This window comes from Sinocyclocheilus grahami, unplaced genomic scaffold (assembly GCF_001515645.1).
Source record: "Sinocyclocheilus grahami isolate Dianchi unplaced genomic scaffold, SAMN03320097.WGS_v1.1 scaffold74.1, whole genome shotgun sequence".
NCBI classification, from domain to species: Eukaryota; Metazoa; Chordata; class Actinopteri; order Cypriniformes; family Cyprinidae; genus Sinocyclocheilus; species Sinocyclocheilus grahami.
Genome location: NW_015505253.1, coordinates 2,928,466 through 2,946,288, shown reverse-complemented (window position 1 = coordinate 2,946,288; position 17,823 = coordinate 2,928,466). Strand labels below are relative to the sequence as shown.

Below are 17,823 nucleotides of genomic sequence, written 5' to 3'. Positions count from 1 at the left end.
TGTTAAGTTCCGTATCAGTTACAAAGTATTATTACTTGCCTATAATGCCCTTAATGGGTTAGCTCCTGCATACCTAACTCTTCTACCACACTACAATCCATCACGCTCCCTAAGGTCGCAAAACTCTGGACTTTTGGTAGTACCTAGGATAGCAAAGTCCACTAAAGGAGGTAGAGCTTTTTCGTATTTGGCTGCCAAACTCTGGAATAGCCTTCCTGATAACGTTCGGCGTTCAGACACTCTCGCTCTGTTTAAATCTAGATTAAAGTTTGATTGCATCATATAATAATTGCTGTTAATAGTGTTCATCGTCTGTTTGATTACGTCTTTAATTGATTTTTCTGTACATTTCTGCCATATGTACATTAACTGACAGTCACCACTGATAAATATTGTAGAAACTTAATTTGCTGTAAAGTTGCTTTGCAACGATTTGTATCGTGAAAAGCGCTATACAAATAAACTCAATCAATAAGCCTACCGTTGCAAATCGAGGTAAAATAAGGATTTGCTCAATAACTGATGTTTGTTCATTTTTAACCAAAACAGTTACATACTGCAACTTTAATAAAAGAAGGAAAAGAAATCACAATGCTGTTTCAGCAGAAGCCCATCACCAAAGAGGTTCTATAATAAAATACTTGAATTAAATTCACATATTTTCAGACGCTGAAGACTGGACGTCCATTCCTGAAAGAAACGTTGTGTGCCAAAACTCATTAAAGCACTTATCAAACTACAAGAGGCAAATAATCAAGAAACCAAGGAATATATATTGTGCTCATGAAGAAATAATTTCAAAAGTGATAAAATATTTATATGCATTTTCGTAAGTGTCAAACAATACAAAAGCAGAAATGATGAAAAAATTAACTTGCACCTGTAGACTGAATAAAATGTAACCAGACTGTTAATCGGAGGTTTTGTCCTAACCAGCTTCAACCACAAAAAGAGCCATGACAAACATTTAGTTGTGTTGCGCAGATTCAAAATCTACATCACACTGCATTTCAAACATTACATATGCTCTGTTCGGTTATGATTTTGTCACTTCGCTCAACATTTTCAATTTCATTGAGAACTATGCTTGTTCTGCATGTTAAATCTGTTTTGTAGACATGTTTGCTCATTCTTACTATTAAAAAAGGGTTCATATAACAGTTTTAAGACAAATGTTACCCACAGTCATTGAATGAAATAAGTCATTTCAAAGGCTATGACAGTCAGAATGAGTCTTTGAAAGTTAAGTTTGTAATTCCTACATCATCAAATGGAAATGCAAAAATGGTTTTCAAACAGGTTTCCCATATACTATTTGACATTTCATGCATGCTAAAACACAGTAACGTTGCATAAAATAACAAATTAATCATCATTACTTTGCAATATTTGCAATATTGAGAAACTGCTCTAAGCTCCATTTTGAGAAACTGATAATATTTTAATGCAATATTATCTGTCTCAGTTAATATGCTCTTGATAAAAGTAGCCAGAAGTAAACGTAAATTCATGTATTTACATTTACTGTAAAAATGCTTTTACTGAAAAAGACGTAAAACTAACCCCTTTTTCCAAATAAATGTATCCTTTTTTTTAAAACAACACTGACTTCCCCATTATTGCAATAAATTGTAATGTGCAATTGTAATTCATTTCAAACTAAAATGTTTAAAACAAAATAAAACAGAATAATGTTGGTTGCACTCTTCGGGAAAATCAACCTATGAATGAATGATGTATAACTGACTAATTTTAACATGGAAAGATTACACACATCACCTATAATAAAACTCACAGACATGTCTTGTCATAAATTAAGGAGGAATATGTCTGTAAAGACAGTCTTTAAATCTAAATACACACTACATGGATGTGAACTACTCTACAATATAGTAACTGGTGTAATAGTTGAACTGCGAACTTACACTCCTGTCTTTATTCATATTTTACTGACAGATACTTCTCATCTTATTGTTTGTCCATCTGAAAAATGTAAAAAAAAAAGTAAAAAAAAAAAAAAGTTGATGTTGAAAATGTTGCTCAGCGTCCAACGTCGCCACCAATTCTCACACGGCTGACATCATTTAAGTGTTGTTTAATCAGAGTATATCTGGTTTTAAGAAGGTCGAGGAGCAAAAGTACATTATAAAACTCCCAGTGACGTCCTCAGAAGTCCTGTGATGTCCATCAGTATTTATTGTGCCATTCACACTGTCCCACGCTCACCTCCTCGATGTCCAGGTTCCTCCTGGATTTATAGATAAACTCGCCGATGGCCACGAACACGGACAGGACGAGTCCGGCCGCCAGCACGATGAAGATTCCTCCGATGTTCTCCACTCCCAAAGCACTGGCCTCTTTACTGTCCTCCTCGGGACAGCCGTTTCCTCGCCACCACTTCTCCTTCATCATGTGCAGTTTCCCCTCCTCCTGTAACTGCAGGATGGCGATGGTCACCTTGTCACGATACGGGGAACCTGAGAGAAACCCAGAGTTATTATTGTTAACTAAAGCTATAAAAAAACAAACATTTTGCTTAAAATAAAATAAACATTAACTGAAATATATATATATATATATATATATATATATACAGTGGTGTGAAAAAGTGTTAACACCAAAATGGAATATATAAAAAAAATATATATATGTAAAAACAAATCTGAGCATCATTTGCAAATTTCAGTCAGCCCATAAAAAATGCATTGAAGTAAATTCATTTAAAACATTAAAATTTTTTACAAAAATATATATTTAAATGTAAAAATCGTTTTAAGTGCAAAATGTACAAAATGAAAAATTTTAAATGTAAAAGAAAATTTACAAAAGTACTAATGTAATGATGACCATGTTATTAAAATTTCTCATATTTAAATTGTATCTTCTTTACACTGTTATTAAACTCTTATAGTTGTTTTTACTGTGCATTTCCTAAAGTGCCCATCAGTTTTTATTTCTCAACAGCTGTATTGCATTTGACACACTGATCACAGGGAGATTTCACAGCTGAAACACATGATGGCAGCTGTCATGGCTCATTATTTGTTTACAGATATGCCATTGTGAGAGTTTACATGTTGGATGTCCAGTTATAAAGCACATTTCATGGTTTATCTTCACGACTTAAGACATTTAATCGGTAATCTGTTCTCAACAGGTGCTGTGAGTCCGACGGCGGCAGCGGGAAGCTATCGCGGGAAGAGCTTCAGACGCCCGGGATACATGTGCTCAGAGCCATGTGGCTCGTCTACTAATGAGAACACTCAAAAGAGCGCTTCGAAATTACCCAGCAGCCCCAGTGAGCGATGGCTTAAGGAGGTTTTCAAGAGCGACGACGGCCAGGATTCTTTCGAAACTCACCGTTTGCGTGACGCCAAGGAAAATTCCCCAATGCCGTTGCGCAACGTTTTCAATTCCAGCTTCAGCTTCATTCAGCAGTCGCTAGAAGCTAGTGATCTATTAGATGCGAGCACAAACACATCTGCGAGCATACAATCTGAATGGGACCGACTGAAGTCTGAAACGTCACACTCTGGTGCTTTAGAACCTCACACTGCTTTAGTAGTAAATCACTTGAGCCAATCAGAGATCAGCACTGTTCCGATTAGCCAATCAGAACATGAGGTTTTCTCATTAAGCAATTCACCTTGCTCCATTGGTCAGCAAAAAAGTATTTTATTGGACCGAGAGCTGTGGCTAGCAGACCTGGATGTACAGATTTCGTCCTCCATAACGTCTTATGCGAAAGAAAGCATCCAGGACTCTGACTCTGGCTCTCTGGACACTGAAGTCACGTCTTCGTTCTCGATTGACTCGACAGACTCGACCTCGGCCTCCTCGGTCACGTCCGGCTACGACAGCACAACCCCGTCCTCAGATCAGAGTCGAGACGAAATCAGGAAGGGGGCCAACACTTTTTCACACCACTGTATATATATATAGTTTTACAAACAAAAGCTGTATCTGTTACCATTACACTCTAAAAAATGCTGGGTTAAATATAACCCAGCGTTGGGTTAAAAAGGGACAAACCCAGCTATTGGGTTGTTTTGGCTCAGCATTTTTTAGAGTGTACTTGAAAATTTTCGACAAATCTTGACAGTGTTTTATGTGAGAGTACCAATAGGAGTGCCGACTCCGTAGCCCTTTGAGTCGATGAGTCCTCCAATCTGCGTGAGGTTGCAGTTTCTCTGGCTGATGTACTCGATGCTGGTGGACTCCATCAGAAGAGCGTAATCTGTGGTCATAACGCGCTGGATTCCCTCTCTGTTATTCTTCACCAGCGCTGTGTTCTTCCGGCTGCTCATGAACGCCCACATCTTCTCATAGGTGGAGATCTTTGATTTCTGTGAAAGATATATGATGGTATTATAGTAGAGCCCATGGGTTCGATTTCCAAGGAATACATATATATATACCTTGAATGCAATGTTGCTTTGGCAGCATATATATCAAATGAATAAATTAAAATGTTTATATTAATGCAAGGAGCCACTTAAAGGTGTGTGACAGTCTTTACTGAAGTTAAATAAAATAATAAAATAACATACAATACAATAAAATAATACAATATAATATAATATAACACAACATTAAATATAATTAAAAAATATATAATAAAACTAATTAATAAAATAACATGCAATAAAATAATATAATTAGTGCTGTCAAATGATTAATCACGATTAATCGCATCCAAAATAAAAGTTTTTGTTTACATAATATATGTATGTGTAATGTGTATATTTATTATGTATATATAAATGCACACACATACAGTATATATTTTGGAAAATATTTACATGTATATACATTTATATACTTATGTTTTATTATATATAAATATGTTTAATGTATAAACATAACATGTTTATTAAATATATACATGCATGTGTTTGTATTTATATATACATAATAAATATACACAGTATACACACATATTATTTAAACAAAAACATTTATTATCGATGCGATTAATTGTTTGACAGCACTAAAAATAATACAATATAACATTAAATAAAATTAAAATGGAACAAGATAAATAATAAAATAAATTACTAAAATAATATAAAATAACAGAACAAAATAATAAATAAATACATAAAATAAAATTCAATAATAAAATATAAAATAAAATATATCACTGCCCATCAGGATCATCTGTTTAAAAAAAAATCTTAAGTGGTTTATTGTTTTTATACAATTTCAGTAACACTAATATGATAAAAGACAATGATTATTAATCATTAATCAAATATTAATATTTATCTGCAAATTAGTCTAGTTCATTAACCTTTTATGAGTATATCTTTTTTTACAGTTTGGAATGTTGATCATCTAATTAAGAAATAAAATAAGGCTGTATTATATATTTAAGTATTTTTAAAATGTCATTTTATTAATCAAATTCATAAAGTCTCATAAGCAGATTTATAGATGACATGTAAACTAAACTGTTTCTAATATGGTTGATATACACATTAAGCACAATTAAAGCAATGTATTGATCACCAGTCAGCATCCAGGACCATAACTATCATTTCATAATCAGAATTAAGAGCCAAAACTATTGTTTTCTGTAAGAGAATATTCATAATCTCCACTCCTAAAAACCATATGAAATTATTTACAGCCATAGTGCAAATTTCAAGGGTTTTTAGAGGATAAGCAGTGTTTCTTCTGCCAAAATTCATGTTATAGCTGTGAATAAATTTACAGTAAGCTGATCTAACTACTGGATTTCCTGTGCTTATGTTTTATTTCTGCCATGAAAAATCCTTCTTTGCTATGCTGGTTTAGATTAGTGTTGTGACAGATGTCCTCATAACGCTCTCTTTCTCTATAAGCTGCTTTAATTCGCATTGTACATGTATTTCCTGCTGGCTGAGGTCCGTGTCCCGCCAATCTGTGCGTGTAAAATCGCAGGTTTTGTGTCTGAGGTGTAACTGCTGTTTGCCCTTCAAACCTCAAACCACCTGTCTTAATTCAGTGCCAAATGAATGTACCACAAACCACCCACATATTGCATGAAATGTTAAACAGGCTGATTTTTTTTGCTTGTATAGACTAATAAAAATACAATATCAAAAGCAAGTTGCCTAACCTTAAAGAAAGTCATAGTAGACCCGTCCCTCACAGCACCATACTCAATCTTGGTCTGTTTGGCCAGATCATCGGCCGAGTCTATGGGCGAATCCATTCGCTCCACGGTGAGGAAGGCGGCCAGGTTAGCCGTGTAAGACGAGATGATGATGAGGGTGAAGAACCACCAGATACCTCCAACAATCCTGGTGGACAAAGCCTTGGGCATCAACTCCGATCCTGACCATGACAAATGTTCAACCAGTTAACAGATGAATGGTTAAAAATGGTAAAAAAAAAAAAAAAAAATTTGTTTTATAATATATAATATAATATAATAAAAAATAAAATGCATGAAGATAACATAATGAAATTGAAAGCACACACTGACACTATTTTCAGAGTTTAATTGAGTAATTTTTGTAGATTTCAACACATTTGGCCACCCTAAAGTAGGAAACCGTGCATGTTAAATCTCATACCTTGCTGCATAAGAGCTCCAACACCAAACCAAACGCTGTTGATTAAGGTGAAGTTGTTCTCAACAACATCTGAATCAGGGTTAATATAATAAAAAATAAAATGCATGAAGAGAACATAATGAAATTGAAAGCACACACTGACACTATTTTCAGAGTTTAATTGAGTAATTTTTGTAGATTTCAACACATTTGGCCACCCTAAAGTAGGAAACCGTGCGTGTTAAATCTCATACCTTGCTGCATAAGAGCTCCAACACCAAACCAAACGCTGTTGATTAAGGTGAAGTTGTTCTCAACAACATCTGAATCAGGGTTGCAGGGATGAGGGTTGTACCATTCATACGGGGTGAACCTGCAGAACAGCACCAACACACCAACATTTCACTGTAAATGGACACAAATCAGCACTGTGGCTGATGCATTTTAAAAATAAATTCAGGGCGTCCGTCTGTTAAAACAAGCTAAATAAATACATGCTTGCAAGCTGAAAATTCTAAATTATAAGTTTAAAATTGTAAAATCCTTATTGATTTTTTTAAGTTGCCAATATTATTTGATGAGTTCTAACTGACATAATAATGTTGATCATTACATCAACTTGCATTGTGTGTAATTTAAACTAACATTTCTGCATTCATTGAATTTTTTTAATAACTTGAAAATTGGGCATTAGATTTCTAGTTCTCAGCATGCTTTACATAAGACTGCATAAAGAGAATAGATGTGGAAATTAGGTGTTATACTGAAAGAATGGTAACCTAAAATAGTAAATCTAAATTATTTAACATCACTGAATCAACCTAAACATACAAATTTATGCAAAAACATCAGGTAGAAATAACTATTTATATAGCTAGCCTATTTATAATACATGTTTATGTTGAAATTAGTTGGAATGGTAATCAATTGTGTTCATGCTACAAATTAAGCTCTACTAACTCAATGTAATTTATTAATTTCAAGTTAAAAACATTCATGCAAACTGTTGTTATTATTATTATATTTATTTACATTTATTTTTAGCCAAAACATGTTTTTAGAGTGTAAGCCAAAAAGGATAACTTCACTAAAAATTATATTTTAACTGCAAATGTTCAAATAGAAGTATGAGTTAAAAATATATATATAAATTTGCAAAATGAAGACACATTTGCATTTGTATTAAAAATGAGCTGGCCAAGACTGTTTTATGGGCTATTACTGCTGGGCAGTAAAACAAGAGCTAATTAACCACAGTCCAACAAGACATAACAGAAGCATGAAACCGGTTCAATTTGAAGAATTTAATCCCACCTAAAGGTTAAAATGGGTTGATATGGATTTTACCTGGCAATGACGAACAGCACACAGCTGACCCCGAGGCAGGCCAGCAGCACATACATCCAGATGTCCGGAGAGAGCGGGTTCAGGAAGGAGAAGACGCCTGGATTGGTGCCATTGGGTTTGTGGTAGAGGATAGAGATTCCCAGAGTCATGAAGGGCTTGGAAAAATCAATGACTTTCTCTCGCACGTAAGTGATGGTGAGCGGCGCCACGGCCAAATCTGCCACCTGTAATGAAGCCAGTGAGAATTAATAAATGGGAATCCTCTTGACTCTTTAAGACCATTTGAAATGATTGACAGATTACCCACAAAACTCTTAATCATTAGACTTACATGATCGATCAGCTCTCGGACCATGCCGTTCCACTCTCCTTTGTCATTCTGAGCTCCGTATTTCCCATCAGACACCAGTTTGACTTCATAGGAAAAGCCTAGGATGTTGGACAACTCCTTCAGGAGATCCAAACAGTAGCCTTCAAACCGATCGTTCCCATACAGAGGCTTATCTGACTTCTTGTACATCACATATGGGTTTTCCTGCAGGGGCAAAAGTACTGTTAGTTACAGGTGGATGGTCTTGTTGATGCTCTGCATTGGTTGATTCCTACCAGAATTGTGGTGACGATGAGAGTGCGGTTGGCCATGGAGTCGGTGACGTTGGTGTTTTTGTCTTTGTTGCTATCTGTCAGGTTAAGGCCGGTGTTTGAGTTCCACACACCGATCTAAACAGATGCAGAACCACATAAGCAAATAGCTGAATTGTTCTGATGCCGAATAGTGTTTACTCTACAGGAGAGATTAAGGGAATAATACACCCAAAAATTAAAAAAATCTGTCATTTACTCATCCTCATGTTGTCATGAGTTAAATGGGTGACATGAGAATGAGTAAAAGATGACACACTATTTCTTTAAATATTTACCAGAGAGAAATGTGTGTATGATTTTCACATGTCTGTGGTTTAAAACAGTGTTGTTGGTAACTAAAACTAAAATCATTAAAAACCAGTTCAAAAAAATGCAAATATTCTGTGGATTGTTGACAAAAGTTGAACTTTTTGGAAGGTGTGTGTCCCGTAACATCTGGTGCAAAACCAACACAGCATTTCATAAAAAGAACATCATACCAACAGTCAAACATGGTGGTGGTAGTGTGATGATCTATAGATAGATTACAAAAATTACACACTTCAGCTTTGGCACTTTAGGTCTAATAGGGTCAATAAAAAAAGACAATAAAAGGATTAAGGGAAAAATGGGAATAAATGCATACAATACACCTTCATTACTTAGCGGAGCAAAGGAAGGACTTTATCTAAGAGAAAACATCTAGAAAGCCTTAAAACTGCTGAGAACTGACTGTATTTTGAGTAATCTACCACATATATTAATGTGCAAAGCAAGTGCTCTATCATTGCCTTCTTTTACATGCGCAATTAATGTAAATCCACTGAAAGACGACGCAAGCAGTCACTCCTCTGAGATGGTCTGTGTGTGTTTCTGTGCAGCGCAGTAGCTTCATTCGCTACACTAAGTCACCTCTGTCTGATAGCTGTTGTCACGGGGAGCGTTGTAAAATATGCATTAAGAGAGAGTCCTCAAATTGAGCGCTTGCCGTGTGATTAGTGCACATAAACAGATGTTTAATAAAATGAGCTCTCTGCATTGTTGACTCTATGAATGATGTAATATTTCATAAATGGTTGCAGAGCTCTTAGCTGCTTTATGTTGCGTTTGGTTTAGAGCCACCTGCTGAGAGTTTGACAGCGTTAGAAAAGGAAATAAATTACGTTTATTTAATGCAATTATAAATAAGTGGTAAAACTAAGTATAATCCATAACTGAGCCATGAACTTGCCAACATGAGAGTATATAAGACATCAATAACATCTAGAAACCAGCAGGTTGAGGGTCATAAATGGAAAAAGTACCATGGTAATATACTATGTTTTTTAGGAAATAACATAGTATCATTCAGTACCATGGTATGTTTTGTAAGGAGAAAAGGGACTCAAATGTCACATTTTTGACGTTCAATACAAACCTTCTTCCATACTTTGTTAAAACGACCACTTTCCATAAACTGCTTGTGAAAAGAAAACAAAAAAAATGACATGTATGGCAGATATCAGTTTAGACAGATGCTGCTCATGCAAACGGGATTATTTTCTGGTTTTACCTTTTCCATCCCGTCCTCTTTCAGACTGATGATGTCGAGGTCGAAGTCTTTCCTCAGGCCGTCTGTCTTGTTTATGATGATCTGTCCGGTCAGTCCGTTCAACTGAGCCTACAAGAAGAGAAGGGATCTGATTTCATTCCAGAACAGGCGTTTAGATTAAAAATGAGGGTGTCATAATAAAGACAGAGATGATAAAACTCTGATTGCTCATTTGCTTTTATTTTAAGTCTCACTTTAGAGGCCAGATGCAGCATTATCATCATCATCATTAGTTGAGAATGTGTTTTTGGCTCATGCTCAGCCCAGTGTTTCCAACTTTTCCTTGATGCATTAGCTTACACACACATTGTTATGTGTTTTGGGAGGCTTTCTGCCATTATTTTAATAATACAGTGAAGTGCAGACAGGAAAGTAAGAGTGAGAGGGAATGAGAATGTGACATAGCCCAGATCAGACTCATACCTGGGAACGCATGAACCAACAACACTTATGTGATCACAGTCCCACAGTATTACATAAATTTAGAAAATGATTTATTTGTTTATATCTTATTTTATTTTTAAGGGTATGTATATAATAATTCATTATTGTATTATAAAAAAAAGATTGCATTATTATTTTCTATTCTGTTATAATTCTATTTTTATTAACTGGATTAATTATTTCTAAATAAATAAATAAATTAACTAATTAAATACATTCATTCATGAAATAAAAATATGATTTAATTAACTTAATTTAATTAAATGCACTGCATTTAATTATAGAAATACATTATATTTTTTCTAACAAGCACCTTGTATTTATGTTAAATAAATACATATATTTATTAAATAAAATTATTAAATGTAATGATTTTTACCATAAAAAATATATATATTTGACTAATAAAAATGCATTTAAAAAAAAAAAAAAATTTCTAACAAGCACTTTTTAGTGTCAGGACCTTGAGCATAAGGCTTTTATGTGCAATGTCAAATTGAACTGTAAACTGTCCAGCTTGTAACTTTCCCAAAGACATTATTAGAGGTAAAGTATATCTAGCTTTCAGGTTGAGAATACACACATACTACTCACACACACACACACACACACACACACACACACACATATATATATACATATATATATATATATATATATATATATATACATATATATATATATATATATATATACATATATATATATATATATATATATATATATATATACAGTATATACAGTATATATATAAATATATATATAGCCCCATTTATCTAGTGGCAAATAGCTAAGAGAAATAATAAATAAATAGTCACATGGTCAAAAGAAGTGCCCAGAGCAATAGATCAACTCAGTTCTGCAAGGAGTTGTTCGTAAATGGACTCTATAATCAAGCTCATGGAGTGAATATGTGAGGTCTGAAGCCAAATGGAGCGACTGATCTATCCAACACATGATTCAGTGGATCTTTTATCCAGAACATGTTAATTTATGAGGATGCGGAGCTCATATAGTCAACAGATGTTCAAGCCTCATGTGCAAATCCAGTGGATTATTTCTTTAATTTGCTGTTCTTTAAGAATTCAAATGGGGTAGATAGCATTCATAATCTTCACATACAGTAGTGGAGCTCAGACTGACTTCATATACTCACACTGAGGTCACATGACCTTTGTCCAGATTTGTTCTAGTCATTATTCTCTAGTATAAATCTCACTTGATCCTTCCTTTTCTATCAGGTCCTGCTCAGATCACATGTACAGTGAGCTTCAATTACCAAAAGCACACAAGATTAAACACGCCAGAACCAGCAGTGCTTACTGTAGACTGCATTAACTGTCCCATTCATGCTCACTAAGATCGAGGTCATCATCATCATCATCATCACCACCAGCAAGGGCGTAGGTTTGATTTTGGCATTGTTGGTGACACAACAGCAGACAACAGCCATTTAACGGTTTGATCAAAATTAGTGCTAGGGACAATTTAATGGTTAAACTGGAGATCTCTCCTTAAATATGAAGAGGTCAAACAACAGATTAATGATTTAATCCAAATTTCATAAAAAACTTGTGGACGTAATTATAATATAAGTTAGACATTGAAGTGAGGTGCTGTTTTTGTCACTTTTCTGAGGAAGATTCATTCACTTGTTTTGGCAATGTGCCCATACAGAGAAATTATAGTCAGATTTTTTTAATGTTCATCCAATCTCATTTTGTAAGTGCTTTTTCTTTCTGTTTTGAAGATGTTTTCTTTGAATAGTTTGAGTACTCAAAAGAAAATATAGGAAAATATAAGTTAAATAATTTGTTTCCTGCAAGCCAAAATTCACATACATAAAAATTGACTGTCTCTAAACCTCTCTTTTCGTTATTCAAAGTTGATCTAGACAAGTATATGGAAACTATCTAATGTTCTGTTAACCCTAAAGTAGTCCAAACTGTATCTCTGTATTCATGTGTCCTCATGGTTTCAATGTTTTACTTTTTTTATTTAATTAATACATTTTTATTTATTAAAAAACAATTCTATAATGAACCCATGGTTGCCATGGTGGTTTTGCTACACTAACCATAGTTTAACCATGGTATTTCTAGTAAAACTGTGGTTAAACTAAAAAACAAAAAAATGAAAAAAACATGGTAAATTTTCTTAAAGGATTTGTGTACTTTCTATGTATACTTTCTTTGTTTTTCTTTGTTTTGTTTTTATTAGTGTACTGCTTTAATAATTTGATGTTTTGTACTGCTTGATAAAAAAAGGGGGGGGGAAAGAAATCAGAAAAAAAGATACTCAATGTGCGCTCCGAAGTCCCGACCTAAATCAAATGATTCACGATACGTGATTCGGTTTGGAGCGCTTCGAATCAGTGAATCAGACCTTTTTCACATTTCTGGGTTTCTCAGCAGCGGAAGTTAGGTTAACGTTGTCATGTCGGTCCATTTGGTAACAATTCCGTTCAGCACCACTAGTAGAGCAGAAATGACATGCTTCACCTTTAAATGAACACAGCCCCACTGTAATGAGTTCACCCACACTGCATCACTAATTCAGCTAGAGCCATTACGCTCTCGTCCAACACACATTCATCCTCAGACTGCAATGCCAACATGCTGACTCAACAATACCTCCTCCAACACAGGAAGCTCTGACAAGAACACTTGGAAGTTATCATTGGGAGAGAGAGATTGTCCACACATAAATCATCTGCAGCTGTTTAGAAGTGGCTCGAAACACTTTCCAGAGAAGTGAGTAATGATGCATTTAGACTAAACAGACGGAACTCTCTATCAGAGTTCAGAAGCGTCTGACACAGTTTAAAAGATTATAAATGATCATTCGGTCATCATTTACTCATTCCAAACATACATGGTGAGTAAATTATGATCTGTGGGTGAACTGTTTTTTGGTTTTGGATGAGGGTTTAAACAGGTGCATTTACCTCTTTGAGCATGCTGATGAATCGGGAGCCGAAGCGCCAGGGTTTGTGTCGGTGACACTGCAGTGAGCTGACGGTGACCTGAGACGCTCGCTGGGATGCAGCAGCGACCATATACACAGCATCATACATCAGCGCTGCTTCAGACTGCGGCACAGACAGAAATGAGACACATGAAACTAGACCACATGAATCTGTTCACATAATGAGACTCACTTGATTCTGAATCAAATTGTGGGTTCAAAAGAACTTAAAGGGGTCATATGATGCTGCTAAAAAGAACCTTATTTGGTGTATTTGGTGTAATGAAATGTGTTTATGCGTTTTAAAGTTCAAAAAACACATTATTTTCCACATACTGTACATTATTGTTTCTCCTCTATGCCCCGCCTTTTTGAAACGCGTCGATTTTTACAAAGCTCATCGGTCTGAAAAAGTGAGGTGTGCTGTGATTGGCCAGCTATCCAGTGCGTTGTGATTGGCCGAATACCTCAAGCGTGTGACGGAAATGTTACGCTTCGTCATGCCTGGAGCTGATCTGTTCTGGTCGCTGAGGGAATACATCAACTTTCACCATGGACAAAGCGGAATCCAGCCCGGGGTCGTCACATGTGGTTGCCGCTCATTCGTCGGATCCACCGGGCCCGCCGTTCTCGACCCCCGCCGCTTCCGCTCACTCTAGCCCGGCCTCAGCTCACTCTATCCCGGCCTCAGCGCACGCTAAGCCGGGGCTTCCCCTCACGCTAGGCTGCTGTGTTTTTTGTTGTGAAAGCGAAACTACTTTGTTTGGTCTTCCAAAAGAGGACACGACTACAAATCAGTGGTTAAGTTGTATTTACAACACTGTTCCAGAACAGTTTAACCCAAATATCCAGATGTGTGCAGCGCATTTTATGGAGTAATTTACTGATCCTGGTAGAGTAACGTTAGACTAAAATGCCGGCAGTTCTGACCAGAGCATGTGAGCGTCGCTCAATACGCTCAGCGCCGCTCGCTCAACCCAGAATGCCGTTTGGTGATTTGCTTGTTCGAGATCGAGAATCTGTAGAGATCGAGAATAGTAGAGCAGTTATGGAGTTCAGATATTGTTTCAACGAAGTTGCAAGCCTTATACATAAATGTAAAGTAAAAATCAAAGTTAAGAATGAGCAGGGAGAAGAAACTGAGAGGGAGTGCGGGGAGACTGTTAAAGTTAGTACAGATTCATATTGATTACAGAAAGCACGAAGATGTATGCAAACATGGTGCAGCAAAAGGTGAGCTAATTACATACCATAATAAATGAATAAACAGGTAGGCTAAGGTTATATTCGGTTGTACGGAGCCCCGATCATGACATGCAGACAAAATCACAGCCACAAATTTAGAATAGGCTAGTTCTCTTTTATGCTAGGACTACATTATGGCCACCAATTAAGAATTAATTTTTTCGTTTAGTCTAAATTATGGCCACAAATTAAGTATTCATTCTCTTGTTTAGGCTTAGCGGCCACGAATTCATTCGTTCGTTAATTCGTTCATTCCCTATAGTAGGCCTAAATCGTGGAACGAATTATTATATTTCGTAATTACTTATTAAAATCATTATTGCTTAAACTTAATAAATAATAATAAATAAAAAAATAATAAAACCTGCTGACGTCGTAGAAACGAATTGTTAATTCGAATTATATTCGGAGCTCCGTATAAATAATCTCAGTTAAACTGTAGACCTAAGCTAACACACAGCTGTATATAGGCCTAAATACAGAACAGTACAGAAAATATTAGCCAACACCACTAAGGCCTATTAAAATATTATTAAAAAAAAAACTGACCCGAACCAATAGGTAGTCCTACAGAATGTAGGCTAGATATAGGCAGCAGTAATGAATAATCTTATATAATGCACGCAAATTTGTTCTTTACAGAACGGAGCGGGATCTGAGCGGGAATTGGTTTACGGTGAGCGTGAGCGGAATATTAACGGAGCGCTTGCTTGGGCGGTTAGAGCGACTCAGTGGAGCGCACGTCCATAGAGCGGAAAACGTAGCAGAGCATCACACCGCTCTGGCCGGGACACGGCGTCAACAGTACGGTGAGGGGCGTAACATTTCCGTCTCACGCTTGAGGTATTCGGCCAATCACAACGCACTGGATAGCTGGCCAATCACAGCACACCTCGCTTTTCAGAACGATGAGCTTTGTAAAAATCGACGCGTTTCAAAAAGGCAGGGCATAGAGGAGAAACAATAATGTACAGTATGTGGAAAATAATGTGTTTTTTTTTTTACTTTAAACCGCATAAACACATTTCATTATACCAAATACACAAAATAATGTTCTTTTTAGCAGCATCATATGACCCCTTTAATGCTGTTTGCTGTTTTTAATCTGTGCTGTATAAAGTACTATTTTAATAAAGTTGATGACTTGATCAATGCACAGTAAGACAGCAGATGCAGTATAGACACTCCAATTAAAGAATGATTTTGTCTTTTGGTCAAGTATTATGGAATAACTATGTTTTTTAGACATGTACTGTACCATGGTAAAGTCATGCTATTCACCAAAATACATTGGAGTACTATCATATCTTCATATATATGAATCATTCAGTATCATCATATATATTCTGTATACTGTACTGTATATATATCATATATATAAAATAAATAATATATTATATATATATATATATATATATATATATATATATATATATATATATATATATATATATATAATAAAGGTTATTTTTTGGCATTGATGGTTCCAAGAACAACCTTTAACATATATAGAACCTTTGCATTCCACTAAAGGTTATTTATAGTGGAAAAAGTTTCTTTAGATTATAAAAATCTTGATGTTTTTTTAAGAACTGTTCACTGGAAGGTTCTTTGGGGAACCAAAAATGGTTCTTCTATGGCATCGCTGTAAAAACTCCCTTTGGAACATTTATTTTTAAGACAATACATAGAGAGAGAGTTGACAGACTGTCATCATTCCGTCCAGCAGGCCGGTCTCGGGTTTGGGTGGAGCCTGCAGTCGCTCCATGGACCATTTCTCCACCACTGACGCCACATGAGTGTTTTCGATGTTGAGCAGACGGAAACCCGTCATGTTCACGCCACTGTATCGGTACGGCTCCAGGTCCAGTGCAAACAGATCCTGAAGTGTATCATACAATATATGAAGCTTAACAATAGATTACTTTTCTTAAAATGCTTCTTGGTTTCTAGCTGTAGAGCGCGGTAAGGATTACTTATTTTTGTAGGCCTAAACCCAGAAACGAGATTTTAGGAGTTATGCTTTTAACATCCTAAAGTCAATGAGATTCTGGTAAATGCCTAAAATAAGGTCTGTGGTGAACACTAGCTCAAGATATTTTCAAGTTTTATTCTATGACATAAAATACCTCAGCAAATACCACCTTGGGACTTTTTTCAAAACAATATTTTATTTGTCTTGTGAAAGGTAAACTCATATATTCTATAGTCACTTTCACAGCCTCTTTGTGTTTATAATTGCGCTCTTGCAAAATATACCAATTCAAATTTTTTGTGAAACCATGTGTGACCGTGGTGTTTATAGTCTACATTTAGCTTTTTACTTATGGCAGTTGCATTTAGGCTTCAGGATTCATAATAGTTGTGAAGATTATCATGATAAACAAAACATGTAAGAATCGTAAACTTTTGTTGGTCCTAGAGCTTATTTTCTGCAATAATCCAAAAGGCAATGAAAAATCATATTGGGTTTTTGCTGAGGGAACCGGAGTGATGCGAATTTCCAGATTGGCCTACAAAAATATGTCATTCCTGCACCACTTTATTGACTAAAAACAAATTGCACATCAGCAGAACCAGCCTTGTTAAAATTTCAAATCAAAACAATGACAAGACCAAAAAAAACCTCAAAGAATCCATATATGAAACTCACCAGAGTGGTAAAGAAGAAATGGTAATATTCAGTCATCATGCCCATAGACAAGAGCTACAGCAGAAAGAGAAAAAGAGAGAGAGAGAGAGAGAAGTTAAACCTCCATCTGCACCAGCATCCTCCATTCAAACAGATATTACATCACTCATATTATGAACAAATAACCCACAGATTTAATTTTCACTGCCTTTCACATCATTTGTGATTATTCTTTTCCTCATTCCCAATGTTAGGTTGAGTAAAGGATCTACTGTAACAGGAAGCATGCGTTAAATATCTAGAGACCTGAAATCAAAACACTGAAATAAAGCATACGCATTCAAACAGAAAACAGTTATATTATTTTAATAATATTTCACAATATTACTGATTTTACTGCATTTTGAATCAAATAAATGCAGCCTTGGTAA

At 35.5% G+C, this 17,823-nt stretch overlaps 1 protein-coding gene across 1 annotated transcript in view; it reads right to left on the bottom strand.

Moving 5' to 3' along the window:
- Positions 1-1,609: 1,609 nt before the first annotated feature.
- LOC107585794 (glutamate receptor ionotropic, kainate 1-like) overlaps positions 1,610-17,823 on the bottom strand; it is a 33,182-nt gene continuing 16,968 nt past the window's right edge. The window contains exons 5-16 of the mRNA XM_016272941.1: positions 17,414-17,467; positions 16,469-16,642; positions 13,496-13,639; positions 10,066-10,173; positions 9,931-9,972; positions 8,496-8,609; positions 8,221-8,424; positions 7,890-8,113; positions 6,797-6,915; positions 6,104-6,321; positions 4,121-4,346; positions 1,610-2,477 (exon numbers count right to left, since the gene is read on the bottom strand). Coding sequence (XP_016128427.1) covers positions 2,188-2,477; positions 4,121-4,346; positions 6,104-6,321; positions 6,797-6,915; positions 7,890-8,113; positions 8,221-8,424; positions 8,496-8,609; positions 9,931-9,972; positions 10,066-10,173; positions 13,496-13,639; positions 16,469-16,642; positions 17,414-17,467 — 1,917 coding nt within the window. The 3' untranslated portion in view covers positions 1,610-2,187. The remainder of the gene's footprint in view (positions 2,478-4,120; positions 4,347-6,103; positions 6,322-6,796; positions 6,916-7,889; positions 8,114-8,220; positions 8,425-8,495; positions 8,610-9,930; positions 9,973-10,065; positions 10,174-13,495; positions 13,640-16,468; positions 16,643-17,413; positions 17,468-17,823) is intronic.